Source organism: Osmerus mordax, chromosome 6, assembly GCF_038355195.1.
Source record: "Osmerus mordax isolate fOsmMor3 chromosome 6, fOsmMor3.pri, whole genome shotgun sequence".
In the NCBI taxonomy this organism is placed as follows: Eukaryota; Metazoa; Chordata; class Actinopteri; order Osmeriformes; family Osmeridae; genus Osmerus; species Osmerus mordax.
The window spans coordinates 17,609,367-17,624,026 of record NC_090055.1 but is presented as its reverse complement, the minus strand read 5'-3'; the positions used below and the strand labels follow the sequence as shown (position 1 = coordinate 17,624,026).

The window sequence follows — 14,660 nt, the reverse complement described above, 5'->3', positions numbered from 1 at the left end:
TTGAGGAGGAATGGGAAGCGCACCAAGAAGTGGTTCTGGAGCTCCCCGGCTCCGTGCAGCACATCCGCATTGGTTGGCACACCTAGTTTTACTATCATAGGGGAATACCTTGATCACTGCTGCACTGGAAAACCGATAGTCCCCCGCTACTCTCACATTTAGCCACTAGGGGGCCTCCGCTGTTTTGTGGTTGAGACAGTGATGCAACTGAAACTGTAGAGCCGCAGTTTCCATCAGATTCCGCTGCTTATGTGCGCTTCACATCGTTTGTACCTGCGAGATTCCGAGTCAGAAAGTCAAAATCCTTCAACACAGCAGTAATGGAAGCAACACAAGGTTTGTTCTGGTTTAATCCATGAAATCTTATATATATTATATATATGCTGCTGAAGTTTGAGTTGACTAGTTTATTCTGTTGGTCTTGTTTGATTTGAATTGAGATCTTATTACCTGGCAGACTTATTCTGTGCATGTAGTGTACGTGTAATCTACTTGATTGAAATAATTTTAGATGGTGCTACAGTGCAAAGAGAGTGCCAGTAGAGATTTGTAATAAATATAATTTATTAAAGGTTTAATTGTCAATTAATTGATTCTCAAAATCCATTCTAATGGGCCTACTTCTAAAATGCATGCATTATTTTATGTTTGACCATAAAAATAGCTTAATTCCGATTAGACTCTTATCGCTGTCACATCTAAAGATGGGGTAGCATGGTGTTGGGGTGATGTAGAAAGCGCCAGCTAAGCCATGAAAAAAAGGGGAGTTCAGCAACACAAAGCCGCATTATCGACGCTCAGTTAAGGCAAAATCATGCCAGCCAACTCGAGCTAATTAGGGGCTTACATTTCTTTTGAAGATATCTTGGTCAAGATTAGTTTAGGAGCATGTTTAGTTTATATGCTAAAACAGTTTCGAAATAGCGTTGGTTAAATTCAGCTAAGTACTATATTCTCGACATATAAGAGGCAAATTGAATACTAATCGATAGGTGTGCATGTCAAAGACTTTACCGATCAACTTGCTCAAAGCATCGCCTCAACAGCCCCTCTGCGTCTCCCACTTTCTGTGGCGCGCCTTTTTCTGCTGAGCAGAGAAAGCTGCATTGATCAAGCGCTCCGCATTAAAGCAACAAGGGACCAGCGCCTGGTGTCTCAACAAAAAAAATCGCGTCGTCGATAGAATTTTACGCTCACCGTTTACACCCTGATCCTCATAGCGAATCTCAGTTGAATTACACTGCTCAATCATCACTCAATGACCTTTTGCAATACCGCTATCGATAGTTCTTCGATGGCCAAGCTGTAGATTAAAGAAGGTGATCGTGTAGTTTCTTCAGTAGATCCAATTTTGTGGAGAATGGGGGTTAATAGACAACTGACGGACGACAGTGACACCTGTTACTACAGTTTTCCCCATTTTATGTTGCCGATGTTTAAACGTTTTCTTTCTCCTTTGCTGAGTCTATCTCAAGTCGCTTGTTGTCATTGTGTCTAACGGCAAAACGTAATGTGTCCATTTCATACTACATAAACACAGATCAAGTTGGACAATAGACATGGCATTCAGACAAATTCGACAAATTAATGTCATTTTGGGTTGGTTAAAATGATTGTCACTCATGACTAAATGTTTCCTTGTACAAAAGCAGAAATTCCAGATCAAAGTGGATTTCACTATGGTGAGTATGAAACGCCATAGATCATTTCAGTGACAAACTACCCATAGCCTATGTTTCCATGGGTATTAATGTGTGGGTTCTTCACAGATTATGAGACATTACGGACTACAGGGGTCATCCTGGCTGTGATCATGTTTGTTTCCGGCATTTTAATAGCACTGAGTAAGTTATCTTTATCACTCATATGTCTCTCTCTCTCTCTACCAATCTCTCTTTCATACACACAAAATGTACCCATATCTTCTTCTGTTAGTGTAACTTCTCATCTTTTCAACAGGTAAAAAAATGACAAAATGTTTCACAAAATCCTCCTCAAAGTAAGAGTTTGCAAACGGCTTGGCAGCAGCTCTGCCTGTGCATGTGGAATGACATTGAAACAAGAAACCCAAGTAGCAGAGGATAAAGGCCATAGTTTTGATCTATTGTTCTGATCATGTCTGAACCCCCCTCCTACCCCGAAACCTCCAATCTTCCTATCCTCTTGCCCCCCCCCCCCCCCCCCCCCCCTACCCCTTCGCACCTCTGTAGTGGATGCTTCTGTGTGAATTCCCTAAACCAACAACACTGCCAACACACTGAGCTAACCCTCGAGTTAACCCAGTGATCCCAGTTCAGGCCTCCATGATGACATGTTCTGGATGAGAGCTGGCAATGTGGGCCGTGTTCGATCTAAACCAATGGCATGCCGCAACCCCCAAAACCGACCAATCAGGACCATCCCAGAAACGTCTGCATTTAGCCTGGTTCTTTTGAATTCCATTCCTCACAGAACTCTGTGGCCACAATGACCTCGCATCTCGGTCCCTGGATTTGACCCACCCATCCACAGTCCTATGTGCATGGCCCATGCGGTCAAAACCAGGCGACCCAGACGCAAATAATTTGTGGCCGTAAAGTTTTCGGTTTGCTCAGGTTTGCTCTTCCTCGACGCATCCATACGTTAGAACAAGTGCCGTCCTAACTCGTGTCCTTCCCTCCTCTCCTTCCCTCCTCTCCTGATTCCTTCGCTGTAGCTCCAGCACAGGTCTTGGCACCCAAATACCAAAGACAGAAGGTAAGCTGCTCCTGCTGGGGGCTCCAGTAGATCTCATGGTCTGTGCTCACAAGGAGAAGGTTCTCAGTCATTGGCGCTGATATCTGTGGATGTGTCATAACAACGAGATAGCCACAAAACATTGCGAGTAGCCAAAACCACACATTGTGAACAAAGTTGTTCACAATGTGTACTTCATGTTTTCGCAATGTTTTGTGGCTATCTCGTTGTTATGATCAGTGACCTATGCACTTTGTAAAGCTCTCTCTTGGAAGTCGCTTTGGATAAAAGCGTCTGCTAAATGAATAAATGTAAATGTAATGTGAGCAACGCTGCCTTCTTCTTCTCTGTCCTTTGCTGCAGTGCCTCCTCAGACCGTGTAGAGAGTCGGTGGCTGAAAGCAGGAGAGGGGGCCGTCGTCGGAAACACACGAGAGAGTCAGCGCACACATACACATATACACACACTCAAACTCGGTCGAAAGAAACACCAGGGTACTTCTCTACGCAAGGGAATATTCTACTACGGTACCTTTTTCAACGGTTGAATTGTATTTAAAAAAACAAGTTTTAGAATATATTTGACTGTTAGAGCTGTCTGTTCGACAACTTACTTGACATCATAGGTGCATCTGACCTGTCTCAAAATGAATGTTCAATGTGGTTTCAGTGCCAGTTGAGAGGTCGGCTACGCATTATAAACTACATTAACTTGCCAATAAACGCAAAAAACACCTGTTGTCACTATGTGTCACGACTATAAAGGTCTGAGCAGTATACTTTATTTAAAGCACTAAAATGGCTGCATGGAAAAAATTGTTTTATTGTATAATCTTTGAAACGCAATTGCACATTTATTTATTGTCCAATAACATCATGGATGGATGTTTGACATGGTTGGTGCCATCATAGCATGTCTGTAATATTATACTCAAGCACATTCCGTTTTTTTCTTTAGATTACTACTTTATGCTGTATATCATATTTTAACACTGTTAACACTAAATCAGAAACGTCTTTGTAATAGGCTCCATTATTACTTTGTTTATTTCTGCTTTCTAGACGCTACTAGTGATATGCACCACTGCACCTGTTTGGTTTTCTATCATTGATACTTTGTCCATTCTCAGCTCATGAAACTTGCCTGGCATTGATGTGTAAAAAGAGAGGGAATGTCCATTCTATGGAGCACAGAAACCAATGAGCTGCAAGTGGGCTTTCGTTTGAACCGTTTGATCCTTTTCTAGCAGTTGTAGTGTTTGTCATGACTTAGTTTTGCCCATGCAGCCATGCCTGAATCTGAGCCCATAGCATCAACAAAAGCAGACAAAAAGACGCACACAACCAAACGGAACAGATGCTGCAATAAATATGAAATAGCATGTTCTAGGAGCTTCCTTCAATAAAGTTGTTTTCATGCTATCTCTTTAATATGTGTCTTTGTAACACCCTGTTTCAGAGTAGTGAAAATGTTTGGCAGTTTTCTCGTCATTAGTGTGCCTTGTCTTTTACAATGAGTACATTCTTAATTACTACAATTACAGTTGGCACTATCCATGCCATACAGGAGGGATGGAGGGAAATAAACACCAAACCAGAGACCACACTACTGAAATAATGTTTATTGACAGTGGTTTTGCTTAGACAAACTCAATTCAGTGACATCATAAGCAGCGTGCCATTGTCACAAACAGTCAGTTCAGTGATTCTTAACAGTCATTTAGAGGTAGAATTGACACAAGTGAAAGAACATTCAAACTGCCTGTTGACGCTAGGGTGCCTTTCAGTGATCTGATAGGTGTGTCTCATCTAGTTGGGGACTCAGACATACCATGATATGAAAAACAGGGGAAAATAGATAAAAGCTTTCGTAGTACCAATGGTACTATGGATATCTATCTTTGGAATTAAGTGGTATTTCATATTATCATTTACAATGATGCATATCTACCATAATAGTACGTTTCAGTTATTTATGTTAATCAAAAACAATCAAACTCTATACCGTATAATGCCCAAGATAATAAATACTACACATTTGACTATAACAGCATTGACATCATCCACACATTCACTTCACATAGTAAAATGAAGACAAATTTACCAAGAGTAAAAGAGTTGAGTTATGAATGACGAAAAAAACGCATGCTTAATATAAGCACTAACGCTTACTGAAATCAAAACCACCATTCAATGAACCAATATGATTTCTCCTCACGGTGGGAAGTTTTAAGGGGAGTAAGTAGGTGTTGGGGCTGCTTCTATGGAAACTATTTCATGGAAATCAGGTAGGATCTGAGAAAGAGTCTGATCATGGGGTTCACAATCTACCTTATCATTCAGTCTTCTTATTCATTTATTCCTTTATATCCTTTGTTGAAATAATTACCCCCACTTACACGAAAGATGTACGTGCAGATAAATACCTGGGAAAACTGAAGCTAGGTGCTTCTGCATGTCTACTAGATTGATCAATTCTCTGCAGGTTTATTTATGTAACCATTTAAAAAACCTGGATCAGGTTATTAGATTAGGTCAGTGTGGCAACATGCCAAAAATGTAGAGATTCAGAATAGCTTTGAAATCGAAAGTACACATCACATTCAAGTTATACTGAGGAAGAAAAAACAACTCTGGAAAAATAATACAATGACAGATACTGATAACAAAAGCATGTCATTCTGGCTCTCTGAAAAAGAAAACCAGATATCCTCACAAGAAGATACTTAAAAATCCCTTCCCCTTGATCACAGCGCTGTCAGGATAAAGCTATTGGAGGGAAACTTGTCTGTAAACCCTACCTTTGATGCCATGTAAGCAAATAGTCAAATATTAGACTAAATATTAGCTGTACAATGGCTTACATCCTGACCGGCACTGTCACAGGGGGGGAGGGGGATACATGGGGACAGTGGTCCCAGTCACTCTTGGTCCTGGAAGGACATTACACGTCGACGAGTGGAAGCGCTTCGCTTCTTCAGAATGAGCTTGAGCTGGAAAGAGGAGAAAGTCATGAAGAATCCGAGCGCACACACAGTAGCTACAGGTGAGGGTGGCTGTGAACCAACACACCTGAACCTGTAGATCCACTCCCTAACTAAGAGACTAACTGGTCAGAGGTCAGTGCTATTTAACTTCTGTGCCACTGATCAGGTTACAGGAGGGCTGGTAACATGACTTGGCTGACATCTTGATTTTGACGACTCACCTGGTCGCCGTGAGGGCCGCTCTGAAGCAGGTGAGCAGGCTGGTCGTTCTCCAGATTGCGGATGCTCGGGTCCGCCCCTTTGCTCAGCAACAGCCTCAGCATCTCTTCCTGATGAGGGTTTCCATGGAGACCAGCCGCCATGTGTAGCGCTGTGTGACCGTGGGCCTGCAGGAAAGCCAGAGGGATGGTGAATGGCGCTCAAACACACGTCTACACACACACCAACACACACGCACACATCTGCACACTCACACACACACTTCAACCCCGTACAGTGACCAGAATCAGAAAGGGATTTATTCGCCATGAAAGTTTGCACAGACAAGGAATTTGCTTTGGCAGGAAGGTGCATACAATAAACATATACCTAAAATTTAAATATGTGGACTAACTATACTAAGGGTACATAGACTAGCAGTACTAAGTGGAATAAATATAAGTTGCCGTAAATTACAATATAAAAATACAAATATTACAAAAAATACAAATGTACAAGATACCATGTTGTGGTGCAGTGCAAAAGCAGAGTGTTTTAAGCAATAAGTCATTTGAGTCAGTGTGGTCCCTTGGCCTTGTTGAAGAGGCCAACAGCAGAGGGGAAGAAACTGTTTTTGTGGCGTGAGGTATTGGTCCTGATAGACCGCAGCCTTCTGCCGGAGGGGAGTGACTGAAACAGGGAGTGACACAGTTCATCTGAGGTTGTTCACCTTCATGTTGACAAAGTCCTTCATGTTAGACAGGCGGATCCTCAGCAGGTAGCGAACCAGATGGATGTTTCCCTCCTTGACGGCCAGATGCAAGACAGTCTTGCTGCTTTTGATTTCCTGGAAACAGAGGAAGAACGCCGTGAACAAAACATAATGAAACTGCAACGCCCTGAGGTGCCCCTCAAATAAAAACTCAACTGTGGTTTTCAGAGTAGTGAGAAGGGAGTCATTCGTGAGTCATTCGTTTCACATTCACTTGGTCATGCTGAAACCAGTCACGAGTCTTTGTGATGAAGCACCAGTCTTGCTCAGAGGGGGGCGCTCTACCTGGCTGGTAACGATGGCTGCGGCACTCAGCAGCATCTGGAGGCAGGAGAGCTTGTCATCAGCAGTGGCGTTTAGGCTGGCATCCGCCAGGGCCGCAGAGGACAGAGCCTTCATGGTGGCTCCGTGGGAGATAGCAGCACAGTGAAGGGGAGTCAAGCCTGCGACAGCGAGGGAGAGAGCAGGAGGAGCCACAGGTTAACAGCAGGTGCATTTCTGGGAGTATTCCTTTCTATGTTGCTGTGTAAAGGTGGATTTTGTCCTCTGGGATCAATTATGTTATACCGTCTAGTTTTCTTTATTTCTATCTATCTCTGGGTAAGCCTCATTGGAAGTACAAAGCAGTTTAAACATAGTAGAGTATTGCCAATTCAATCTAATATCCCAAAACGAAGTTATTATAATTCACTAAATTTACATTACATTTATTCATTAAGCAGACGCTTTTATTCATTACGACTTCCAAGAGAGAGCTTTACAAAAGTGCATAGGTCAATGATCATGAACAGCGAGAATTTGAATTTCTGATGAAGACCCAAACAGAACACCAGCTTGCAAGCTGTTACCTTCAAAATTCCTGGCTTCCAGGTTCACTCCAGGTCCGGAGGAAAGGATAACCTATAACATAGATCCAAAGCTTTAAGGGATTGAAGTCTTCGTGCCAGAGACCTATTCAAAATCAATAGGCTACATCAAGGCCGTAGCCATGGAGTCAACATTGGGGGGGACGAATTACATTTTTTATGATCATTTCGGACAGCGTGCGTGGTTGCCTGTCGTAGCGTAGCACATTTATATTTTTATTGCAATATATTGGGGGGGACATTTTGACCAGATTTGAATATAGGGGGGGATGTGTGTCCCCCAATATGTATTATGATTACGGCCTTGGGCTACATTCAGACAATGTAGACCATACTGAATCTGTGCTGAGGCCAAATTAACAGTCTCACCTGCAGGATCCTGGGATAGCCATAGGTTGCAGCCAGATGAAGAGCAGTTTGACCTTTGACATCGCAGGCATTGATATCTGCACCAAGAAACAGCAGGTCCTGGACGATTTCTGGCTGGTCCGCCGTCACCGCCACCAGCAATGCAGTCTGGGAAAGAGGAACATAAATGTCTCTATTTGATGGCTATTTTGCAGTGAGAAGGCCAATACACGGGCAGTGTATCTTGTGCTGTATAAAGGGTGGAACTGCTCTCCTAAAAGGCTGCTGTATTTGCACCCAGGCCTTGACTGGTAATCTGGCATACCAATCTGTCCGACGCACTTGTGGCCGATATGATATTTAATATATATATAAACCTTTATATAATTTTCCCAATCACATCTCTTAACTCTTTTGGTGTACTGGTGGGTGGTGTCCGACCGATTGTGGTGTGCCGGTCTGAGCAAAAAGGGCAATTTTTTTTGTCCCAGTCCAGCCGTGTTTGCACCTGAAGTTATAGTAACTGGTGCTGTACCTTGCCCTTGTGTTCTTTAGTGTCCAGTCTCTCAAGATCTCTCAGCTTCTCTGCAGCAGCGAAGGCATACTCCCTGAGCCCCTTGGCTGTGTAGATATGCAGAATCCTGACAAAACAAGCTAACATGAGACACTGGTTCCAGGTGACTCCTACAGACCGTGTAAAGCCCCATGACCAATTTCACAATTTTCTTAGTATTTTTTCAGGGTTAGTCATAGGTCATTGTTGTTGTATAGCATAATTGCAACAAAAAGGTGGCTGCGCAAAGACCCGGATCGCAATGACTAAACTTACTGTGCTCAGACACACACACACACACACAGTGTAGACACACACAGATACACAGCGAACACACACAGACACACATACTTACGTATCTCCATCTTCATCAGGGTGCCAGCTGTAATCCCTCTCTTGAAAGAAGGCCCTGGCCTCTCTCAGCATATTGATGTCCATCTGCCTTTCAATGGCCAGCTGGCAGGGATAGGGGTTCAAGGTGGGCCCCTGGGCCCCGGCCCCAGACAACCATAGGCTGGACGACACCAGACTAGGCCCAGCATCAGAGACAGGACACTCCAGCTGGGGAGACAACAGGTTAAAAGTCAAACCGTCGACTGCCTAAGAAGGCACGAGACAATCCACAGTGAGTGGGCTGGAAACATTGTACGTTTGCGAAAGTTTCATTTGAACAATACATTTTGTGAGATGTTTCTCACATGGAACTGATGACCCAGGATGTCTGGATAGAGCGGGCCACTCTGCTGGATGGGCTGAGGGCTATAGGCAGATGCCATGGAGAGACTGTAGGCTGAGGCCTGGCTGGAGTCCTCCAGTCCTGTCTGGTTGGAGTAGGAGCTCGTACCCATGGAGGGGAAGGGATTCTCCAGGACTGCAGATGGGCCTGGGTGAGCACACACCGCTTCCCAGGATTCACAGTAGCTCACCGGCATGTCTGAGAAGCTGTTGCAGGCACCTGGAAGGGACAGGGGAATGAGAAACCATAAACAAACTGTCATAAACACTCACAACCACGACAAGGCCAGGACGTTCTGTTCAGCTGGATGTCCCAGGTTTGAGTTTGAGGTGGGTCTCGTTGCTGTTCTATTACTGACCTGTAGACGTCGACAACTCGGAAGTGGAAACCTGCTGACAGGAATGATAGGATTCATTTTAGAGCAGTTTTGTGAGGAGTTCACTCAGAGAGTGAATGTTAGTCAGTACTCAATTCAGAGATAGGCAGTGTCTCTGTGTATGCGGGTGTTTTACCTGGCCAACGTTGGGTGGAGCAGGACTAGTTGTTGATGTGGAGGGCGACCCTGAGGCTGTGTCTCGCCTTCTTTTCTGCTCCAGGAGTTTCTTCACAGTGGGCAGAGAATAACACGGCTTCTCCTTTGACGCTGTCAGAGAAAAGCGAAGAGCGAAAAGCGAGTCAGCTGATTTACCTCTGAACCAAAAGTCAGGTGGTGGTGGTAGAAACAGAGAGTGAGAGACAGACGTGACGCAAAACAATGTTTGAACAATTGGCAAACTGTGGAATGTGTTCTTCACTGCAACAGTTCATTAATATCCTCCAGATTTGTGGGTACTTGGTTTTGATCAAGTGTATTACGTAAAATGTCTTATTATGCTTCTGAGATGATATTGCAAACTCAGTGAGTCTTCTCTTTCCACTTCAGTCTTTTGATCCTTTCCTCTAAAATAATATCTCATCTGTTAAATATGTGTTGTTTTTCATGAAAATGTTCCTCTATTTAACAGAAAAAGGAAAAAGCAGAAAATAGGAAAGACCGGTACATGATAAACACATAGGGTTTCCAGCTGATAAGGTGTGTGGCAAAGCAGTGTAGCTACATTTCCTCGATGTCTTTACCCTACACATGAAAGATCAAATTACATTTCCACCCATCAAACAGAAAGTTGTACAGATCAAGGTATGAGGAACCTCTTCCATTAGGAACAGAGACCACAAGGCCAGGTCTACCACACAGGTTCTCTAGAAGCCCTGGTATTGGAGGGATTGCCACTACACATTTTCTATGACTCACTCTCGTCTGGCTCCGTTACGCTGACAAGCCACACGAACCGCAACACGTTCCTTCCTGTGTGCTAAGGGCACGTTACGTCGACGCGGAAGTCGCTGCTCTGAATTGGAGCGATGAGAACCGCCTACGATGACAGCCTGAAGGAGACGAAGAAACCTAGGGCCTCTTGAGCTAGCCTATGTGTCACTAACTGATGCACTGATTCACCACTGCTCTGTGTGGTTACTGAGTAAGACCTTTTCTCATCACCTATCTCACATAAGGTTTTCTGATAACAATACTGCAAAAGGGGATTTTAGATACATACATCACTGTCTGTTTTAATGAAGTTATATCACAGTAGACCTTTCACAAGTACTTTAAACGGTGATCGAAATTACCAGAGGCTCATTTCTGTTTTCACTTTTCGTTTACAAAAGAGCTTTCGGTATCTCAGCAGTAAAATGCAACCCATAGAAAATGAGTTAAGAAAAAGGAACTGAGACTGTTCTGCAAATCTGGAAATTCACAGTTACCATTCACGTCTGTCTCTGATAAAATACCTTAGTGTTCATTCTTTATCCTTGCCTTTCCTCATTTTACTCTTCCCTATTTCCCACTGCACTTCAAATGCTGCACAAATCTTAAAACAAAGTGTACAGACACAGTGGGAGATACCAAGGAGTTTCTGTAGAAACGGTCCATCTCATGTGCATTTCCAATAAATAATATTCATGGTGCTCTTGTACTATCAGAGGCCAAGGGTCAAGACTGAAGCCTGTCTAAGAAAGTGAGTCTATGACGTGAATGAAACCATACTTAGTTTGAGTATTAGGTTCACACTATTCTCATATTGTTCATTCTGTTCTCACATTATAACAAGGGGCATGAACGTTTGTCACCCGCATAGTGGTCTCATAAACATGTCCCCACGTAATTTCTCAGTGTCCTTTGCAGCGTGGGAGTATGATTCCAACGGCGCGAATCCTTCTCTGGCCAGAGATAAACCTTGCCACGCAGGCTCTGTTCGCTGGAGCGAGTCGAGAGCAGCTGCACAGCTCGAAAAGAAATGTATGCAAATTCATAACCAGTGGTGTATGAAGGAGGAAAGAAAAACCCTATCACGACAGACATATTATGAATTTATGTTCTGTATGTAGTGGACTGTCTAGATGTAATATGTCACACTTACCAACATGGATAATTTACAATAAAATTGTTTCAGTTTAACTTCACGTTATGTAGCCTACATTTCATCTAGGATATGCAACAACTGTTTGTTTGTTTTTTACTTTGAATGATTAAACTAAGTTATTTGGCATAGTATCCTCATCCTCAAAACAGTGTCAGTCTCAGTGAGAGATAAGAAATAGACCACCAGGCTTGATAACAGCGCTGGGATACCCTGTCTGATCAGGGTTGATGTAATATTTAAATTACGGAAACCCCTGGACATTGAGTCACGCTCGTGGGAGGTGGGGATTCCTACGACCTTTCAGCGTCGGTTCAATTTCGATGAACGAAAAAAACTTCCTCAATCGTGACTCTAGTCTAATGCTAGCCCAATGCTGACAGCTTTTATGATATTGTATTTTACGAGTTCTGTATTTAAAAGGCAACATGTGCCTTTTATAACGTTTACAATGGAAAGCATAGGCTAATGAGGTGGTCCCCATATTAAGAATGTCGACAAGATGCTTGGCAATGAACAGCGCGTAACATAAAGGTAAAAGTGAGCGATAAGCTACGCTAGGCAGTGTAGTAGACCTTGAGTCTTTACTACCAGGGTTCCCCATTCACGCTTCATCGCAATTCATATTAGTAAAACTGGAACTGAAATCAACTACAGAGGGTGGGTTAAAGGGTTTCCCCATGTTTCAGAGTTAAAGTAAAAATTCAACAGAAGCACTTGCCTACTGTAAATAGTGTAGCTTTAACTATTTTCCGATTTTATCCGCATTTGAGATGGGAACCTTGCTAGTTGAAAAAACACAAGCTTAGCCTACATAGATAGCTATAGCCTATTCATAATAAGCATACTACAAACTGTATATTAGACGCATGATATGTCAGCATTCACAACATAATATAATCCTAAATGTTACTTACATTTCTGCCAGTGCATGTCAGAATCCCTTTTTCTCTTAAATCAGAAGTTTATCGGCTCGGCTTAACCAAGAACGTTGGAGCTCCTAGTGAATCTTTATCTCTGGAGTCCGATATGAACACTGTAAGCTACCTGATCTCCGTCAATGTGTTAAGTTCTCCTCCTTTTCACTTTGTACACATAACACGTCATAAGGTACCGCCCCTCGCCCCCGTATGACAGAACGGACAAACTCTGGGGTTCCGCTGTGAGGTGATGAAATACGCAGTAGAGTTCGTGTTGGAGTGATTTTGCTGGAAATGCGACATATGGTCGCCCTGAATCATCAATTGTTGCCCTATTGAAAATAAAGTAAAACAGAAAAGGTAACAACAAAATTGATGTACAAAATAAGTCTCCTTAGAAGATGGTTACTTATTTTGGTTGTACCAAATGTGCAATTCAATGGTGTCAAATGTAGCCCATAGTTTTAGCCTTTTTTGCCAAGTTTATCTCCGGTTTAGCTACCTGACTACTGTCTAGTCTATATAGAAAAGAATAGCCTTTAATTAAATGTACAATAATTAAATACTTTGTATGTTGTTCATTCACGCGGAATATAGATTGCTTGATACTACATTGTAACTTTCAAAGCTTAGTGCGCCCTCTGCTGTCATCGTGAAAAATCGCTAAAAAGATCAACTTCATGTAGGCCTACCATAGCACCTAGACCAAGCTACGGAGGTCTTTAAAAATGGCGTCCCCGTTCATATCTATGGAAAGTGCTCAGTGGCGCAGAGAGACAAGCGAGAGCGCGAAATGGACCACGCCATCTTTTCCAACATGTCAACAATCTATAATGACGCCTTAAAGGTCCCATCATGGCATGAACATTTCACTTTATGAGGTATTTTAACATTAATATGAGTTCCCCTAGCCTGCCTATGGTCCCCCAGTGGCCGACCTGGAATTGTCATCATAAGGGGAAAGGTTACCTTCCCTTTCTCTGCTTTGCCCGCCCAGAGAATTTGGCCGCCAATGAGAAAATGAGCTACGATAATGCAAGCGCGATATTGTTTTTTCTTGAGACATCAAGGCTTGCAAACGACCGAATCATAGCACTTAGCCCCGCCTCTCTCCTCCTCATAATATTTACATACTAGTGATGTGTCGTTCGTGAACGATTCGTTCATTTTGAACGAATCCTTACGAGTAACGAGTCCTCTCAAAGAGTGATTCGTTAATTTTCTCGTGGCCGCGCATCGGGACTGTTGCATAGGCTCCTCCAAGTAAACAAAAATGATTTGTTCATTTCCCGACTCGGTCTTCGGGTACGAGTCTTTGGATCATTTTTCATGTGACCTGCATAGGCTCTGTAGTGGTAGCTAGAGGAAACACTAGAGGGAACGATTCGTTCATTTCCCGACTCGGTCTTTCTACGAGTCTTTGGATCATTTTTCACGTGACCTGCATAGGCTCTGTAGTGGTAGCTAGAGGAAACGAACGATTCGTTAATTTCCCGACTCGGTCTTTCTACGAGTCTTTGAATCCTTTTTTCACGTGACCCGCATTGTATTTTTTAGTAGAGGAAACAGTTTCCTCATTCCCTTTCGCGTGGCTGCTGTTTCAGTAAGACGTGAATGATATTTGCTCAAGTCATCATACTGACTGTTTTTGTTATTTTCACTTTACATTTACACTTACAGTTTAGTGCAGTGGAATTGTTTGCCGTGATAATTAAATGCTAGTGTGATAATAAATGACCAAATCATACAAACTGTCATGATACATTATTTTAATGCAGGAATTTCTTTTAAAATAGTATCTGCTGGTGCACATGTCATGCACTAACCTACATGAGAATATGATACGTGTTTGCAGTGGACGGATAGCCCCTCCCCCCCCTTGAAATGAACGAATGACTCGAAAAAAGATTCATTCATTTTACTGAACGAGATTCAAAGAACCGAATCAGTAAAATTATCCGAACTTCCGAACACACACAAAAATGTTTAAAATAATGCTTTGTTAGCAAAAAAAAAAAGTAAAAGTAATTTAATTCGACAGTTGTCACATGTTTAATACCAATGCATCACACTGCACTTAAGTTCCCAACTAAATAACAACTTTCAC

General features: G+C 42.8%; 2 protein-coding genes across 3 annotated transcripts; one reads left to right on the top strand and one right to left on the bottom strand.

Moving 5' to 3' along the window:
• The first annotated feature begins 206 nt into the window (after positions 1 to 206).
• On the top strand, positions 207 to 3,211 carry fxyd7 (FXYD domain containing ion transport regulator 7). Its single transcript, XM_067238470.1, has 6 exons — positions 207 to 336; positions 1,650 to 1,682; positions 1,770 to 1,844; positions 1,960 to 1,999; positions 2,696 to 2,736; positions 3,079 to 3,211. Exons 1-6 carry the CDS (start codon positions 321 to 323, stop codon positions 3,096 to 3,098), a joined length of 225 nt encoding a protein of 74 aa, XP_067094571.1. The 5' UTR covers positions 207 to 320; the 3' UTR covers positions 3,099 to 3,211.
• Positions 3,212 to 5,393: 2,182 nt separating this feature from the next.
• Positions 5,394 to 12,690, bottom strand: LOC136944620 (NF-kappa-B inhibitor delta). 2 transcript variants are annotated; one of them, XM_067238453.1, is made up of 12 exons: positions 12,551 to 12,690; positions 9,687 to 9,817; positions 9,533 to 9,566; positions 9,137 to 9,393; positions 8,794 to 8,999; positions 8,421 to 8,526; positions 7,907 to 8,053; positions 7,520 to 7,571; positions 6,957 to 7,114; positions 6,630 to 6,746; positions 5,923 to 6,087; positions 5,394 to 5,707 (listed from the first exon to the last, which is right to left on the bottom strand). In XM_067238453.1, exons 1-12 carry the CDS (start codon positions 12,564 to 12,566, stop codon positions 5,636 to 5,638), a joined length of 1,461 nt encoding a protein of 486 aa, XP_067094554.1. In that variant the 5' UTR covers positions 12,567 to 12,690; the 3' UTR covers positions 5,394 to 5,635. The 2 variants fall into 2 exon arrangements, with proteins under 2 accessions (XP_067094554.1, XP_067094555.1); XM_067238454.1 differs by having other exon boundaries at positions 9,533 to 9,563.
• Between the last annotated feature and the right edge of the window lie 1,970 nt (positions 12,691 to 14,660).

Bases quoted from the DNA above. Each gene is read 5' to 3' on its own strand.
- fxyd7 (XM_067238470.1), top strand. The intron at 2,000-2,695 runs GTAAGAGTTTGC...CCTTCGCTGTAG, and splicing joins TTCACAAAATCCTCCTCAAA to CTCCAGCACAGGTCTTGGCA. The intron at 2,737-3,078 runs GTAAGCTGCTCC...CCTTTGCTGCAG, and splicing joins CCAAATACCAAAGACAGAAG to TGCCTCCTCAGACCGTGTAG.
- LOC136944620 (XM_067238453.1), bottom strand. The intron at 9,567-9,686 runs GTAAAACACCCG...CATTCCTGTCAG, and splicing joins CTCCACCCAACGTTGGCCAG to CAGGTTTCCACTTCCGAGTT. The intron at 9,000-9,136 runs GTGAGAAACATC...TTGTCTCCCCAG, and splicing joins TCCTGGGTCATCAGTTCCAT to CTGGAGTGTCCTGTCTCTGA.